This window comes from Parus major, chromosome 3, assembly GCF_001522545.3.
Source record: "Parus major isolate Abel chromosome 3, Parus_major1.1, whole genome shotgun sequence".
NCBI lineage: Eukaryota > Metazoa > Chordata > Aves > Passeriformes > Paridae > Parus > Parus major.
Genome location: NC_031770.1, coordinates 85,129,100 through 85,148,255, shown reverse-complemented (window position 1 = coordinate 85,148,255; position 19,156 = coordinate 85,129,100). Strand labels below are relative to the sequence as shown.

The following is a 19,156-nucleotide window of genomic DNA, read 5'->3' as shown; positions in this document are numbered from 1 at the left end:
GTGGAAGATACAATTGTGTGAGAGACATTTGCAATACATGAAAGAAAAATCACTTGCATTTATTCAAGGCAAGCGAATGTTCTGTGCTAGTCACCTACACAGCTGCCATTCTGGAGTATTTATTAAATTTGACTATCAGCTCTGGCTCACATTGTGGCAAGTACATTTTGAATAGTCTTAAATAATTAATGTACCTAATGATCTGTAACATCATGTTCTTAAAATCAAAGTCCTGATCTACCTTAGGAAAAAGGAATTTAATTTTTTTTTAATGTCATCTTAGGCACATTTCTCTGTAATACTACAATAAAATAGACTATAATCATGGAGGAAACACATTGTGAAAAAGAAAAAATAGATAAAATTTCTTAGAGACCTGCTCTTACTTTTACAAAACAGGAGCAAAATGCATGTACCTTGAAGTAATAAGAACTGCTTATGTTCTTCCCAAATATAAACACACTGTGGTCTTGTGTGAAAGAGACACGAGTAAGTAAATGCACCTAGATGCTCATGAAGTGAAAACCTAAAAAAACCTCAAAAATATATATAATCTTTGTAAACTGACAGTATTGCTCCTATTACATTGTTTCTTTTTCTTTTAGTCCTCTCAGTATGATCGTCTTGGCTAAGGCAAAAGAAAAGAGAAGAGTTATGGAGCTGACAGTGTTTCATTCCAACCAACTTCATTTATTCACTTTAACTGGCCTATATGGGGCAAGATCACTGCAAATTTAATGTAAAACGATTTGCATTTCTTTTAGCATTTTCAAAATCATCCTCACTGACCACCTTTTATAGCTCCCTGTCTGCTTCATGAGAATTTCCTCTTCTCCACTTTTGTCATTTCACATTTTTGCTCTATACCAATTGTGCACGAAATATTCCAAAAATTCAATTCTTTCCATCTGAGGTGTGCTTCTTTCTCATAGGTTTCGTATGACCACATGCATATGCTTCAGTATGTGTATATTTTACTTACTGGGCAGTTGAAGGCAAAGTTACAGCTCTAACTTTTCTCTCCTGTTTTTCTATTTCTGGTGATTTTTGCTCTACAGTACTGTGTCACAGTCACTCTGTAGCATATGAAGGATTTATCTTGATTGAATAATCAGGACTGTTTAATAGACATAAAAATAAAAAATATAATAAAATAAGATTTTGTTTCAAGAAAGAAAGAATCCCCTGAATATGTACTATAGGTAGAGGATGTGTTGATATTAGTGAAAACCTAGGGCTCTTTAAAATGTATGGATATATGGCTTTTGAAACTTTACAAGAAAATTTCCTATTACTAAGGTCTGTGTATTGTGTGCTAAACACAAATGTGGATCTTTCCTTTTCTTTTCTGATGCTTAATGAAATTAGGTTGGCAAGTAACTATCATCTCTTTTCCCTAGAAGGAGGTTGCAGAAAGCCTTTGTGGAAATGGAACTGACAAACCAAGAATCAATTTTGCCTTAGTGTCTAATGAGGGTGTGTCCTAATTCTTTTTTATAGATTGCTAGATGAGAAACACTTATCATTGAAAATTACATTGAAAATGCTCCAACTTATAGCATTTCTGTTATAACTAGTAACTTGGGTCAGAACTATATTTCATTAATTCTGTCAAGGAAGACCAATTGTATGTGCCTACACATGAAAAATAATATACTTTCCTTCCTTTTCCCTCATATTGATACTGAACATTGCTTTTCTTCCTCTCCTTACTTGATCAAACTAGTCAGTAAATATGCAATTATTCTTTCTGCATTAGCTACTGTAGTACAGTGCCATTTCCCATTCTTTTTAGATAGCCTGTTCATTCCAACTTGCTCATTTCTTGCATTTTGGCAGTCTTCTAACAAAAAAAAAAATGGTTTATACTGTTTAACACACTGTGTTAACTTAAATGTTTAGACTTTGCATAGCCACTCCTACCTAAAGTAATTTTGGTATTTTTCATGTGAGTGTTTAATTACAGGATAATGCATATTTTCAAACTAATATTTTATTCTCATCCTGACTTTTATCCTAGCAAGTGACTTTGTTTAAGACCTTCAGTTAAAAAAAAAAAAAAAGTTTCAAAGCAGAACACAGAATATGTAAATAATGAAATACTACAGTGCTGGCACTGATATTAGAGAAAATGTCTAAAAAAATCTGACAAAAAAGGGAGTTTTATGTGACTCCTTTTTTTTCTTCAAATTTTCTATAGTTTGCCAACCAAGTTTCAATAACCCAAAGTGTCTATCTGGATATGTTTCTGAAACACAATACATATTTTCCAAGAAAAAAATATAGAAATAACTATTTTACTGTGGAGTTTTTAATATTATTTTCTTTGCAAGAATAGAGCTATTGCCATTTAAGAAACAGAAAGTGAGATGCATAAGTTTTACTTCTGCAGTTATAGGTCTTCATTATTATTTTTATATATAACACAACATAACAACATAACATAACATAACGTAGTATTTATATATATTACACATATATATATAATAAATATACAGCCACAGCTGACCAAAACAAGTAATTCCAAAAATTGAGCAGTCTTTCTGGATAACTTGAGTGTACTTTGCTTTACTCATCGAATATAGTCCCTTGTTTGTAGATGTGGCTGAGAATTCAGAGAAATTAATAGGTTAACAGAGCAATTTAGGTTACTTAATGTGAACAGTGTGATGCTGGTATATGAATAGAGGCAAGTATCTGAAATTAAGTGATTCTAGAAAACTATAACAGTAAAAACTGAAACAAATGACAATGGGAGTAAAACTGAGGAATTAAAATATTAAATTAGGGTCTTCCATTTTTCAAAAATTAGTCTACAATGCTTGAATTGGCTATGTAACAATTTTCCAGTGAAACAATCACATGAATACATGTGTTACCTTTATTAAAATGAAAGACTTCTAAATGACACGAACAAATCTCAAGCACTACTGCTGGGATGATTGTCATCTAGAAGAGGGAATAATAAATACATAAGTAGAAGAAAACAGGCCACCTCTTGATTTTAAGGAAAAAAACCAAAATAATATTTTTTTAAAAAAAGTCTCTATTTGTCTTTCTTTTTCTGAGGTCCAGCTTCTCTGCCATGTGCCATATTTCTAAATTTATGTTCCCTTGTGTTTGTTAACATATAGCAAATAGCACTGAACAGCTTTATGTTTTGTCATTCCTAATACCCAGGGCCATTGCAGCAGCAGCTTTCTGCAAATGTGAGCATTAATGGAGGAGGGCCTCTCTGTTGTCCTGGTGCAGGAGCTATCCAGGCTCCTTTGACAGCCACACTGACTGCCTTGAGAGAAGACAGGGCATTGCTCTTTCATGATTTGCATGATCAGATCTGCCTCCCTAACTTTGGTCATCTTGGCCCAAATGAGATTGTTCTTATTCACAAGGGGGACTCTCTTGCCAAGCTTGGGTAATCTTGCTGTCTCTAGGTGAAGACAGCTGGATTCACCAAACTCTCTGTAAGTAGGAGTACAAGCCCTTGTTCATGGTTTGTGGACTCAGTGGTTGAAGAAGAAAAGATACTGTGGTTCTACAGTGTCTTGCACAGGTCTCCAGAACCTTGCTGTGCCACAATTGATCAGACTTTGAACAAGATATCTACCACTGGCTCTCTAACAAGCACCCCGCAGGCCTCTCTGTCACTGGTTATTTATATCAAAGTGACCTTAGAATGATGTACAAGCAGAAGATGCTTAGGGAACATGATATTGATGATCAAGGAAAATGTCCTACCAGGCTGTCAGTGGCCTCGGAAGAAGCTTGAAGGCAGCCTGGCACTCAGCCCTCAGTCTCACTGTGCAGAACACTGCACTACATCCTGTGGCCCTGCAGGACCACGGGTCAGCTCTCCACTGAAGTCACCAAGGGAAGCAGTAGCACGGGAGACAAACCTGCACTATTCACACCCTCCGTTATAAAGCCATTCCAAAAACAGTGTGCAGAGAGATCCCATTGAAAGGATTATGAAGATGCAAAGCATCTGATTAGAAGCAAAATCTTGAAGAGCTGAATTTCTCTTTTGCTATCAACCAGGTCAGAAGAAATATGCCATATTTCATTTGATAGGCTTTATTCTTTAATTAACACGTTGAATGATCATGCTTTATAGGCTCATAGCTTAGGTTTCTTGTGGGATCAAAAATGTATCTATATGTCTGCCTTCAGTTCATTGCAGCAGTTTTTGAACAGTAGCAGAATATTTATGAACTCCTACAAACCTTACAGTCAGCTGAAACTCCTTTTTCCTAATGAGAACTGCAGCTGACAAGCAGCAGCCTCAGTAGCTTGAGCAGGATAAGAATTCACGGCCATGAAACAGAATGCCAGGTCTGAAGCTGAATAAGCTGAATAAGGTTATAGGTACTCCCTTTCCTGGTGGCTCCGTTTATTCATCCTTAGCACATGCAGAAATTATCAACAGGTTTTCCATCAGTATATGATTATATAGAATAGGAACTGTGAAGAGATACATAGGTTTCAAAGATTCTTAGCTACGATTTCCTACTTGTTATAAATTTAGAATTGTTCATTTCTTAACAACCTTAGGGGGTGGAAGGTTCAAAGCTGCTTATCATTTGGTTATTGTCTTTAATATTTTATCCCTTTACATGCTTAATGTAATTATGATTCTTGGATTACATCACACATAATTCCAATTCTTTTATTTATTTTTTCACTAAGTAAAGTTGATATTTATTATGAAAAACCTTAATATAGGAAGTAATATTTTACTTTTACAGTAAATTCTAGTATGCTTGAATAGATGCAATTTTTTTTTTTTTCCAAATTTATTCACTGATATAATACCTGAAATAACTTATTTTTTGCTTCATGCAACAAATATATTCAGGGCTGACTTAAATGTGTGTCTGACAAAGGGCTTTGGTTTTAATTAGATTTAAAATTCAAATTGTAGCTCTAATACATATAACATGAATAAAGCTATTTCAGCTTTTTCAAAATGCTCTTCTTGCTTTCTGCTTTCCTCCCGTTTGTCTGAAATGCTTAGCTTAGATTAGTTTAGATTAACTGGTAAGTCTGGCCTTGAAATAGCTTTTTCTTATGAAATAAGCCCTTTATAGGAAAAATATCACTTACTGTCCAGTGGAATTCCCTATTGATACAGTCTCTCCTGAGTTAGATTTAATGTTTACCTGTTCCTTTACTGTATCATGTTAGAATAAATCAGTATAATCACATGCAATTTTCTTGTGACATTTTTAAGAGATGTTATTTAACTAAAGAGATAATAGTAAACAATGATGTAAATAAAGTTAAATGTATGTCTATATATAACATACTAAAGTTTTAGTTAAAAGCATAGCAGTTAAAAACCAGTGCCATTCAGTTTGTATACTTAGAGGATGCTCTGAATTAAGTTCATAAACAGCCAAAGAAAAAGCCAGAAGCCCTGATGATTAAGTTTTTCTGTCTTCCTCCATCCTATAATCTTCCTGGGTTGAGCAGAGCCAGACTGACCCTGATCAGACATGTAAGCACATGTGATTTCTTTGCTTCTGGAGAGATGTGCCTTTCGGGTTTTGTTTGCTGGTTGGTTGGTTATTTTGTTTGTTTGGCTTGGGTTTTGTTTCTTTTTTTTTTTCTTTTTTTTTTTCTTCATCCATTTTTCTGCTTGGCTAATTTGCTTCTTTAGATATTGTTTAGTTAATTATTGGACTGCTACTTTTTCCTGATGTTCTGAAGCCTGCAGAAGTCTCCTTTCTGCTATAGGAAATTCTATGTTCAACAAGTAAATTTCTATTTTCAAGATTTCCATGATGAGTAAGAGTATTACTCCTTGCAGAGGTAAGGAGAGAAACTAGAAGGAACTCTATGCCAACAATTTCCATCTTAAAAGAGTGGTATTTATGCAGACTCTTTACAAATTAGTCATTAACGTTCCCTGGATCCTTAATTTATAAGTGTTTTAACTCAGAATTCCTAAGCTATGTTTTGACTACCAGAGTTAGGTAATTAAATAACTATGGAAATAATGCATCTCTCCAACTATTAGTCTCAGGTCTGGATCTACAGCTGGTTTCTGAAACTGGTGTGGGATTTAAGATTTGCTTCAACTATACATACCAGCTAAGGGATTTATCCAAAAAAAGAGTTGTCTCTAGGGTGGGGTTTTTTTTAAAGTTTTATTTATGTACTTCGAATAGAACCTTCTTTTTAGACTAAAGCTTATGTACTTATCTATTACTACAGGTGTATGTTCATAAGAGCACCAATTCTCCAGTGGTCCCATATAATAATTTTAATCTGCACAAATGTTTCACTATACTTGGTAAATTCTTGCTTTTTTAGCAGGCTGCCCAGGCTCTGCCATGGAAATGTTTAAAAGATGAAGTGGCAGATATTCCTAACTGCAGTTTAGTACATACCCAGTGAATACAACCATAACATTTCAAGTCAGTAACAGTGGGCCTTGGGATAGCAAGAGAGCAGCAACAAGAAAAACATTGTCCCAACTGGCACTTTTTCTCCTGGATTATTGCACTGTCTCTTTTTTAATACTGGTAATAACTTATTGTGATTACATTTTTAAAAATTACTACTTAGAGGCGAATCCATGCTGACCTCATCATGAATAAGGATTTAGCGAAATCACTCTAACTAGCTACAATAGTTCCTATAATGCAAAGCATTGAATAGTATGGATATGCAGAAGAATCCACATGATCTAACAGAACATAGAGTTAGAAGCTAGAAAATCATTATTATAGGTCTGGCAGTCCTGTGTTCTGCACAAAACCAAAGAAATTAATCTGTCTGGAGCCAGTTCTGCTCACACAGCATTTATATGCACATTTAATTCTGTTATTTCATTACTTCTGATTTACACTGGTGGAGGTCAAAGTATTGTAATTTGTAGGTGATGTTACTCTAATGTATTAAAACCACAACATGAGGTAGAATAGAATAGACAAGTCTATTCTTTTGATAGTGGGAAATAATTGAAATGCACCATAAAGTGATCAAAATTATATACGTGCTAACTCTGATTACCATTATAAGGGCTGTATATTAGCAGTAATGACTTATTTTTGGACAAAATCCATTATGTAAAAAATTGTTTGTATCTTTTGGGAACCTTTAATGATTTTTGAAAAGCATAAATTGCATGAAAGAACAAAATGGAAAAATCTGTTCTACGGTCTAGACTCTATACATGTGCAGTTATATGGCACCAAGCCCTTTTCCCAGAGGTAGACCTTGTGCACCCAGCCTATCCTTTGGAGATGTTTTACATATGTTAGAATGTGGGCATTTGTATAACCACATCTTGCATCAATGGGTGTCATCCTGGGAAAAAAACTACTCTGACTGCAGATAAAAGTACCTTGGGGCTCCAGAGTCAGTTCTGGCACAGAGCACTCCAATCACGCTTTGCAGATCTATTGCTGCATTACTTTCAAAACCTTCATTAAAACTAATGGCATGTTACTTTTATAACCTAGGATTCCTTAAACAGATTTTAGTTGAGTTTGCTACTTATATATCAAGCAGATAATGATTTTTAAAAACAAAAAGCATGATTTCATTTGCTGAAAGTTGTTGCCACAAACATGATTTTAGTCTTTAGAACGTTATTTACTCTGAGATGTGAATGAATATCAAGTTGAAGTAACATTTAAAATAAAAACAGATCAAACTTAAGTCTGTATGGGAAAATATAAAAAATATTCCACAAGATCAATACAGAATGAGCAGTCTGTATTGGGTCTAAAGCTAGGGTTTTTTTCCCTGGTCTTTTGAGAACTGCTACCTTATGTGCTTGAAAATAAGCTTTTCAACCTACTTAACATGCTATTGATTACATGCTCTTGACTGTATAACTTTTGTGGTCAAGATAGTGGGTTTTTTTCTGAATTTTCTGAACTTATGATCTCCTCTGCCTTACTGTGTTTTTGAAGTTGCCTGTTAATGACTTAAATGAATATGAAATATATCTCATGTGTTCATTATGGTAGTAGTGTTGGACCCATTTTCATCTAAGTACATACCTATAGTATGTTGGTTGGACAATCAAAGTAAGTCTCTAGTGAGCATAATTTAATTTACTGAATCGATTTTTTTTTTTTTTTTTAATGTAAACATTCCACTCAGCATGCCTACAGTAGACTTCTTTCAGGTAGGTATATTTTTAGAGAGCCAACACAAAAGAGGCAATTTCCTAATTTGCCTAATTTGAGGCAAATTCAATTTTTTTGTTTGAAAATAGCTTTGTATAAAAGCTATTTTACTGAACCTATTCTTTTTGAGCCCTTTCTAGGCAGCGGAGTAGAGGCATTTAGAGAAATTTATATGCTATCTGTGGGCAGATGTGTAAGTAACACTGTAGATGATTAAAAATAAAGGTTTGTAGTTAGGAGCAGCAGGATGAGAGTCAAGTCATAAGCATCTCTTAGACAGCCATGATACACATCTCAGTTACAGGACTCTAGCTGTTAAGGGAAAGTCTGTTTGCTGTAAGTAAAACATAACAAGCTGCAGACTTCTACAAAATATATTAGGCTTTTTTATGTTACAGTCAGAGCTCCAGAGTAATGAGCATAGCAAACTCTGTAATTCTAAGTCCAAAACTAAACACCTTCACTGCAAAAATCCCTGCTTGCAATCTCCAGGTATTCATATAGCTTGACTATTGGCATAATTTCCCCAAATGGTGGACCATGGGGAGCAAAGACAGCTTTTAAGTGGTAGCCACTTTGCATGTTATGCTAACAAGCTGAAATTTATTATGTAAGATTTATCCTGTGTAGCTATCATGGAATAGACATTTCTAAAAGATAATAATTATTGTGATGTGTAGGAGAAACTATAAAGTACACTTCAATCAGTCATTGTGGAGGTCAAAAGGTACCGATTTTTGCAGTAATATTTGTAGGACTAGAATGAGAATTTTAAGTGATTCAAGTATGTAATATCTTGACAGAATATAGGAATAATAAGAATACTAAATGAATACCAAAATAATTAGTTTGATGCTCATTGATGAAGGACAAGCATGTTCTTCCATCCTTGAGGATGTACCACTTCAGTAGTGTCATCCCCATGATTTTCCCTTGTATCTTTGCTGAGTATCAATGTTGTGTCAACTAATTCATGTTTTCTATTGCTTTCTAATTTAATCAGTGAAGTGGCCCAGAAGGCACTTTGCTATGACAGAGTAGAAATCTCTGACACAGCTGAAAAAAGCATTTTAAAAAGTGTTTTTTAAAAAAATCTATGTTGCAAAAATCAGCATTACTTTGATGGAGCTCAGAGTAATCTATGTGCTTGGTAGACCTGTAAAGCATCATTATCATAGTCTCACTAATTCTAATTGATTCATCTGCTCAATCCAGTAACGTGCTGTTCCTGTGTTGTGAGTAGTACACCATGAGCAGATGGATTATGCCCATGGAATACATCTGCTCCTAGGTAAACTTTTCTGGGTTTTTTTTGTTGTTGTTGTTGTTGTTTGGGTTTTTTAAAATATATTTTGACGTTGGGTATTTGGTCTGGTGTTAAGTAGGTGAGAAATCCTGCACCTCAGTTGTTCTTTAATGCAGGTTTCAGGGTGAACTTCTGTAAGAGGTGTTTGGCAAACTGTGCTTTATTTTTCTCAGATCTGCAGCTGAACAGTTAGTTTGCTTTTATAGAAGCCTTGCATGGGAAACACCTATAAAATAAACCATGGTGTTCTCTGGCACTGGCCCATAGAGCTAGGAAGGACATGTTAGCAGATGCACTGAGATACTTTTTCCAAGTGTGGGTTATGCAATAAGAGTGGAGAACATTGGGTTTTAGCCTCAGTGAGATATCTGACTCCTTAAAAACATTAAGTGAATTGCTGGGTCCGACTCTGAAATCAGAATTTCAGAGACATAGAAAAGTGCTTTTACTAAAGCCAGTGAAAACATCTTATATATTTCCAAAAAATCCTGAGAGATCTAGGTCCAAGAAATTTTCATTGATAGTTGTTGGTTTGATCTCTTCTTGTGTGCTTTCCTACTTAAAATCCCATCCATGTATTTCTGAAGAAAGGATTTAGATTTATTTTATGATTCAGTTTTATTTATTTAGCATTAGAATAGGCTCTCTAGGGAAGTGATGGAGTCACCATCCCTGGAAGTGTTCCAAAAATGTGTGGATATGGGCAGTCGAGGACATGGTTTAGAGGTGAATGTCATAGTGGTGCTGGGATGATGGTTGGATGTGGTGATCTTAGAGGTCTTCCATGATCTTAATAATTCTATGTTTCTATGATTGGGAAAATTTAATCTGGGGTTTAAATTTTGAACCACTGGATTTCCTCTTATTTGTGTTGTCCTTTCCCAACATATCTGTTGACTAGAGAAGAGTTATTTATGACTCATATTTAAGACCACAGGTGTCCCGTAGGAGTTCAGAGAGGAGTTATGGCACCATAAGATACCTTTTTTAGAGGTTCCAGGTCCATTTTGGAAATCACTGCAACAGCCTTCCTATCAGGGCAGTGTGCCATACAGAGATCTCCCATGATGAACTGGGTGGAATAATATGTTTAAAATTGCATGTGTGTGATCATTAACCTGAAAGTGACAGGAAGGACACATAGCCTTGTGAACTGGGTATTCTGTTAACCTTTTAACTCAGAGTAGGTGTCTAGTTTTGGTAAACACCTTCCTAGTGTACCTTCTCAACTTCGAAACTTTAGTCTGCCAGGGTAGAATGACACCATTTTACAACAGTCATGGCTCTTGTCCTTTACTTTTATTTTTCTCTTCTCTACATAAAATTAATCAGCCATCCATGATGTCTGTATACAAAACAGCCAGCATTGTGGTATCACAAACAATAAAAAGGTAATGTGCAAAATTCACATCCAGCAACACTTCTTCCATTTTTTATTATTTTCTCATAAAAACAATTTAGGAGTCTTAAACAAGGACAAGGAAATGCTCTTAAAAGGGCATGCAATATCATTTAGCTTCACCTAGAAGTTTTACCATTCTAAAAAAACATTCACACTCCATATAACTGTTCTTAGTGATTACAGTTTGCAGTACCTGTTATTTAAAATACTGATTCTTGTTCCTTCTCTTCATATAGCTTTAGAATCTTTCACAGAGTGTAAACTTCTATGTCAAAAATTCATAGGTAATTCATCTCATATTTTAATGAGTGCTTCTATAATTTAGAAAAGATTAAGCAACCATCTGCAGAACTGTCTGTGGTATATAGTTGCAGGGCAATTAAATAGTCTAGATGTCCTTGCTTTCTACAGTTTGCTTATTTTTCAGCCTTTCTAGAACAGAAAATAAGAATTACTGAATTCAAGAATAGATTAGGGAATAACAGGTTATTCTCAGTTATCATTTCTTGACTTTTAATTGTACAAAACACTAAAGAGGCACATACTAGCCTGTGTGCAATAACTACATGGTTAGCTACTGAAAAGAGTGTTTATACAAAAATGATGCCATTCTCAAATAATTTCTGCACAGGCTAACCATATCAGTAATTCAATTAATTAAATATATGTCAAAAGCAAAATACTTAATGCAGAAGTAAAATAGTATGAAATATAAAGAAGAAAAGAAGATACTGAAGAATTATTATTATACCACGGTTTACATTTTTAAAGGATATACATGAATAAGTTATTATAGTAGAAACATTAAAATGATGAGAATATTACAAGAGAATGCATTCAAGGTCTTTAATTTAAAAAAGCAAAAATATATAAAAGTAAGCCCCTGTGCTTTCATTCTTGAATGTGTTATTACACCCATTAATCTTTTGAGATAACAGTATGGAATATGAGAGAATAACATACTGCTGAATTTACAGGATTTAAATGTTAAACTTGAAAATGTGAAGTTTGGTGGGGGTTTTTTTTGTCAGTAATGGTAACTTTATTTGAACACAAACATTTTGGGATGGATTGCTAGGGAAATATTTGAATGGGAAAAATTTGAACTACACAGCATCTTCTGCCTACCTGGCCATGATACTTAAAAATGTCAGATTCGGTAGATATAAAAAGGGGTAAAGCTGCAGTTTGGGCTTCCATCCATCCCTGCTTTTCCTCTTCACTTAGTTATAATTTTGCAAAGCACATGTGAAAACATGCTACCTGCTATGGTGATGTTTTACATTCATTTTACTGTTCATTTTGAACAGGCATGAGTCACTTCACTAGATTTTTATGCTCAGTTTCTCCTGCCTAGGTGTATGTTGATGAGCACTTGTGGCCAGGAGGCGAGTAATAGAGTTTGCATGGTTTCACAATTCTATGCACATAGAAAGTGAAGAAATATTACATCTTTATGATATTCTTCACCAATCAAATCTGTAATCATAAATAAACAGGTTTAGATTCCACTAAAGATAATGGCTGGCCAAGGGAGTCACTGCAGAGATGCACAGAGACAGCAGATTGCATTGCCATGAGAAAGTCTAGCTCTTTGGGATTTGTGCTATCATTTATATTTTAATTCAGCAATATTTCATTTTTTCTGTCATTAAAAATACCAGAAGCAGTATTAGTCCAAAGTTATGTCCTAAGAGTAAATGGGTCTCCCCAGAGATGAATATAAACTAATTACCTTTGTACAATATGTTGACTGTTTAGAATACATAATTGATTTCCCTAATTTTTTGAGAGATAAAAGAGCTCGTACATATATGTATTAGGATATCTCTTGTGTGCAAGAGAAATCTTGTATCAGATTTCCTACAAATGCTTACCTGTCTTTTACTTGATAAAATGTAATAATTTAGTACAATTTAAAAAATATACCGTGTCAGTACAAATGCTTTTGCCTTTCATATTTCCACTATGATGAAATCCTTTCCATGTTTTCATGAGTAATAGCATATTTTTCTCACTATGTTCACGAATACAGCTCAGTTCAGATCTTAATTCACTCAAGTGAAAGAAATTATTCCATTCAGTTTGGAACTGATCAAAGCTCTTCTATACTGTTCTGGAGAGCCAAAAGGCAGCTTTTTATGGGACCAGGATCTACGTAGGAAGTAAGCAAAGGCTGTTTTAAGAACGTTTTCCACATTCACTAAGAAGAGGTTCCCATGGAAATCTAATTCAGCTAATAGTTACGTTACCCTTTTGGCAACTTGCCTGCCTCATGAGGAAATATCATTTTAAGGGGTTCCCATAGAAAGCTATAGCTTAAATCTGTCCTGCAGAGTGATGGTATTCACTAATGTCCTGAAGCTCTGTGTCCTGCCAATGCAGCATTAGAGAACAAGTGCTTCCTTGTGGGGCCTGTGTACCCTGCTACAGTGAAGCAGTGCTGGAGATAGGGAAGAGAATGCTCCTCAGATTTTCTTCTGTCGTAGGGCTTGCTGTAAGGGAAAAACAAGACCACAAAACAAAATACCAAAAAAAAAAAACAAACCACCCAGCAACAAGAAAAACTGCAGCTTGTGTTTTATTCGTTTTGTTCAGGTTTTATTAATCTTCAGTCCTACAAAAGAAGAACTAAAAATAAGAATAAAACAAAATCCCCTCAGTCCTTTGAATGTAGTGACATGTATTATGTATATATAGGAGAGATAATTTTAAAGGGAAAATGAAGCAGAAAGTCACGGTTTCTCAAGTCGATGCAAAATTGCGCTTCTAAGTCAACACACATTCTGCCATCTAGTGACCAAAATAAATTGTACTGACCAGTTGCCAGTGTGATGAGAAACCCCAAGTACTGCTGCTGCTGTATATCTTTGTGGGAGAACATCTAGAATGGGCTAAAAACAAAAGTGTAGAAAGCTTTTTCAAGCTCCTGGAAATCAGAAATTGATCAGATCTACTGAAATTAGTTAATACTGCAGCCCAAAGTTTGATTTAAACAAATTGATTATTTATATATTTCTGTAGTCTTCTTTCTTCCTTTCCCCCTCTCCTCCTCCCCCTTCACCTTACATCGGCATTTTGCATAATTTCTGGGAAAAACATTTTATGTTTTATTTTATTTACATTTTATATGTTAGCACAGAGAGGATGCCATGCTACTGCATGTGAGACAGTTTGCGTTACTGCACATTCTGGCTGCAAGACCTATTCTGTTCATTCTGTTCATTCTGTAGTCAAGAGTAAATGAAAACACTCGTTTGGCTAGTTACAGTTCAGGAGTGGGTAGGATAGTATGAATCACACTGCTGAAGCACTGTGGGTGAAAGAAGATGACAGTCACTTCGGGGAGTTGACTGCCTCTTCGTGCTTTTAAGGTTCTGAAAAGCTTTCAGGAAAGTGCTGTTACTTTCTAGGTGGTTCTGTACAAGCCAATGACACTCAGCAACTCTCAGAAGCTCCTTGACATTGTACATGTCCTAAGGGGGTAACCTTAGAGGTCTAAGAATCACTTTTTTTTTTTTTTTAGTTCATTCATGATGTCATCACCAACTTCTATGATGAAAAAGGCTTTTTATATTAATGCCAGTGTGTTTCTCAGTTGCCCTAGTTTGCATTTTTTACACTGTTAAGAGATTTTTTTTCTTCTTTATTCCTACAGAGAGCACATGGCACCTCTCTTCCCTCCTAAAAATGTACACCTACACTGGCCACAAGATTTTAGCTTCTCCTTTAAAAACTAAAAAGGTTACTCAATAGGAATAAAAATTCCCATAACATAACAAAACCTAACATAAAAATAAAGGTAAAACCAATGGGACTAGTGATAAGAGCTGTAAATAAAACCAAACTGTAAATTTTGGAATTGCAATATTTTTTTTTTTCTGTCCTAGAAGGCATGTAAATATATTGCATGCCTCAGTTTATATGTAAAATGAAATCATGGAATCATTTAGGTTGGAAAAGCCCTCCAAGATCATCAGCCTTTGACCCAACACTACCGTGCCAACTGAACCATAGCACTAAGTGCCATGTACAATCATTTTTGAACACTTCCAGAGATGGTGACTCCACCACCTCCCTGGGCAGTCTGTTCCAATGCTTGACCAAATGAAACCTCACATCCAAATTAAAATATATGCATCACTAAAATACTTTCAACTCATCCATTATGAGGAGCAATAAAATAGGCATCCTATGGCAGTGATCCCTTGTACGTCCATAGCCACCAAAGGACCACTGACACTAGAATAAATTATTTTATCAGATAACTGCACCTCAGGTTTTTCTACCGCAAATGTTTGGAATGTGTTATGATTTGTTATAAGTTTTGGTCTGGTTAAAATGAGCCTGGTTAAAATGATTCAAGTTTCCCCATAATGTTATTTTTATTTACATTTTGAGGTATTTATGGGTTTTATCTTCATGTTGTGTAGATTATAGCATTAAAAATGTAATAAAAAGGCTTAAAAACCCTTGCATGTTTCCAGGCCTTAGAGTCAAGTCACTCTGTCAATTTCCAAATTAGACCATGCACCTATTTTTCACTGAAGGGATTTGCTTTCCCCCTGTATTTAATGAAATAATTTGATTTATATCAATGGTTGAGGTAAAAGCAGAGAAGAACTGTCCTGTTTCACCCAAATAAAATTTAGGACAGACCAACACCAAAAAAATTGTCTTCAGAAACCAATGTCTACAAAAATACCTTCTTCTGGGTTAGAAAACTTATTTTCAGCAGCAAGAACTAGGTAAAAAGAGGGAGAATGATAAAAATTAATTTGCTCAGAATGTCAATTCAAATATCCAATATTATATCCAGATATCAGGTCTTGAATCATACTGACTTGACCTTGCAGGACACCTCTATGCCAGATACTGTCTACATTAAGATGGTTCTTACCACCTTTCCCACACAAACAGATCCTTGAAATTACTGTGCCATTTAGTCATACTCTGGGCTGATTTGGGTTAAAATGCTTTCCCATCCCAGAAAGCATTTAGTTACTGCTTCTCTGTGAAATATTGAGAGAAAGAAAATGCATAATGGGTTTACCTTCTGTTTTTAATACCTAGGACCTGAAAATGAAGGATAGTTTCATTCTATTTGGTATTTATTGTAAACTTAAATTGTATTAAAAATGCTTTATCAAAATATATTACTCTTAAGCGTCTTAGATTAAACAATTTTGAGACCATTGTTTGTACTTATACAGATTAAACAATTTTGAGACCATTGTTTGTACTTATACACAGAAAGTGGACATTTCTGATCCCATTACAAAAATGTACTTGACCCTTTTTTCTTTTCCTTTTCTCATGAGGCCTGAATTTTAATGAGGCCTCATCCATGCCAGTACATTGCATTTCCTGGTACTGCTTTTGTTCTCATGTGGCACTTGGTTAAATACTTCAGCTGAATATGAAAATAAGAGCATTGCATAAGTCTGGTTCCATTTTTTGAACACGCTTATAAAAAATATTTTTTTCAGGGTAAGAAAAATTTATCTTTATACTTGCTGTATAAATGCTTAATATATCAAAGGGAGATTAGCTGAAAAGTGCATCTCAAAGACCATCAGCAATAGTTGAAGTGAATTGAAAATGTGTTGTTGCTTAAGTGGAAAAATGAAAAAAATGAGGCATTATAATCATGTTCAGTGTGGTATTTGTAACTGCATCGTTATGACTGGAGATCTGCACACAGAGATCTCCACAATGCAGAGAACTGATCTCCCAGACATCCCTTTACCTCTTCACCTGCAGTCTATGTCCTGCAGGACACTGCATGTGCCCGCACCCAGCACGACATGCTGCAGGACTGGGACCAGAATACTCAGCACCTCCCTGTATGCCTCTGGAAAGCCTTCCTCTAGCAAAGGTCTCCCATTATTGCACTCTGTAACTTAAAAAGTACAACTTAGTCTTCTGCAAGAATGGTGTCATACCCTCTAAATTGCCTGACAAGCAGAGATCATGCAGGCAGCAAACTCAGAGTAAACATGCCTTGCTGTGACAGCCTCTTTGGGGGAAAAACTGTGTAAAGTCTCCTGCCATTATCGTGTTATTAATTACAGTTGAAATGTGTCATCTGTACTGCACCTTGTGAAAACTGTAAAAATATTCTAATCATAATTTGCATTAGAATATTGATTGTAATAAGAGATTTTCCACGGAATAAAAAGCCATCTTAAATCAGAGGAGCTGTAGAAGAGGTGTATTTCGTAAAATTTATTCATAAAATTTTTAACACACACACACATATATATATATATATACACATACATATATATTATACATTTGCATGTGTGTATATATATATATAATTTAATTATCTTTTATATTTATTTCTGGGATGTAATAAAAATGTTGAATGTTTAATCCTCAAGATATATTTTATTAATTATATTTTCAAATATTCTCTTTAGAATGCGAACTGCATTGCTGTTCTCAAATGAATAATTAAATTTATATTTTAAGTGGTGCCATTAATGAATATTTACAAAAGGAAACGCTAATTTGGAAAAATACATTAATAGTTTACTAGAAAGGAAAAAATCTCTTTCTTCTGATTGACCCCTTAAAAATAAGTTTGCCTTTTATTGTTTCTTTAAATAGAAATTTTAATGTTTTTAATGATTTATCAAGACAATGTGTTTGCAAATACTATTTATTAGTGATATTTACATCTCATAATGTTTTGTGGTTTTTGAGGCAGAAAGGTAAGTTGTATTATCTTCATGACTTTACAAATTGGGGAAAATTTTGAATTTTGCATTCGCACGGTAACCTTCCAGCAGAAAGGTATTTTTTAATGATTGTGTTCCTAGTGTTTCAGACACCTTCTGCCTCATCAGAAACTTTATGTGATTGTAGCTGAAGTCATTTCAATGTTAACCCACATTTCCCAGCACACGCTTCCTGAATTAGCGTCCCAGTTTTTTCTTTTTTTACAGAATATTTAGCACTGAGCTGCAGACAGCTGTGTGTGCCTGGGGAGGATCATAGGGAACTGTGCTGAAGACACAGCAGTCCCCCTCTAAGTGCAAAGGTCTTTCTGCAGCTCATTACAGAAATGAAAAGTGTACCTAAAGTAGAAGTCTAGGAGGTTTGCACAGGACAAGAGAGGGAAAATGACAGCAGTGATAACAGGATAAACAACTAAAGCACTCTTGTCTCCTATACTTTGGGCATTGATGTCACTGATTTTTCATAGGTTTTCCCTATTAAAATCAATGTGGAGAATAATATACAATCTATAGTCTTTTTAACTGAGAGGTTTCAGGAAAGAAACAGATCACAAGCACTTGTTCTGCTGTATTCACCTAAAAATTAAACAGTCCATTGGCTAAATTATTATCATTTCCCACCGCCACCATTCCCAAAGATGACTTGTTATCTCTGTTGAAGGCTTCATCAGCCTGAAAGATGAGTGCAGAAATAGAAGTCCTCTGGAGGAGCAGCAGGCTCTGCCACAGAACAGCAATGTCTAGCACTGTCACAGTCATTTTCTGGTGTGGTTTGCACTAATTTAAAATAAAAGAATAGAATGTCTGCATTTGAATAATTGTTTTTGTCCTGTGTCACGAAGCTGATTTATAGTATGTGTCACTACATTGAATGTTGGTTCATAAAATAAAATCATATTGGAAAATCTGCAGACATAAAGTTAAGTATTTATTGAAAGCTGAGTGTAGCAAAGTTAAGTTGATGTTAACTGCCATGATCACTTGCCTGACTCTTGCCAGCAACTTCCAGGTATGTTTAGGAACATATTGCATGAGACAGTATGTGACTTTTGAGAAATGTCTACACACAAGCTTTCATAAACCTTTATTCTGTCTTTAGAATTTGGAATGATGGGAGATCATACAATTAAAAGTCAGCGACCTCGATCTGTTCATGAGAAAAGGGTCCCTCAGGAACAAGCTGATGCTGCTAAATTTATGGCACAAACTGGTAATACATGAGTTACATTTTTTCTATTTACTGTTGTTAATTTTAGCAAGACCACTGCATGTTTCCATAATCTTTTGCTGCATATTTGTCAGTTTTCTAAGCTGATACTTTTTTTGAACCATTTATTTTTTTTTTCACCAGTTAAAGTCCATAAATAAAGTAGCTAAGAATTAGGTAGATCATGTAAAAACATGCACTGTGAATGTGAATACTGAATCATTTAGTGTAAGCATGAATTTCTTCAGTAGTAAAAGCAGTCTCACATGTACAAAACACAGGGCATCTCACTGTGACATGTTAACTTTTTTCAAAGATGCTAAGAACATGCTTCAGAATTTCTTTATAAAT

General features: G+C 34.9%; 1 protein-coding gene across 1 annotated transcript in view; it reads left to right on the top strand.

The window, feature by feature from the left end:
* ADGRB3 (adhesion G protein-coupled receptor B3) overlaps positions 1-19,156 on the top strand; it is a 443,080-nt gene that overhangs the window by 157,657 nt on the left and 266,267 nt on the right. Inside the window, 1 exon segment of the mRNA XM_015620795.1 lies at positions 18,698-18,808. Within this exon segment, the coding sequence (XP_015476281.1) occupies positions 18,698-18,808 (111 nt within the window).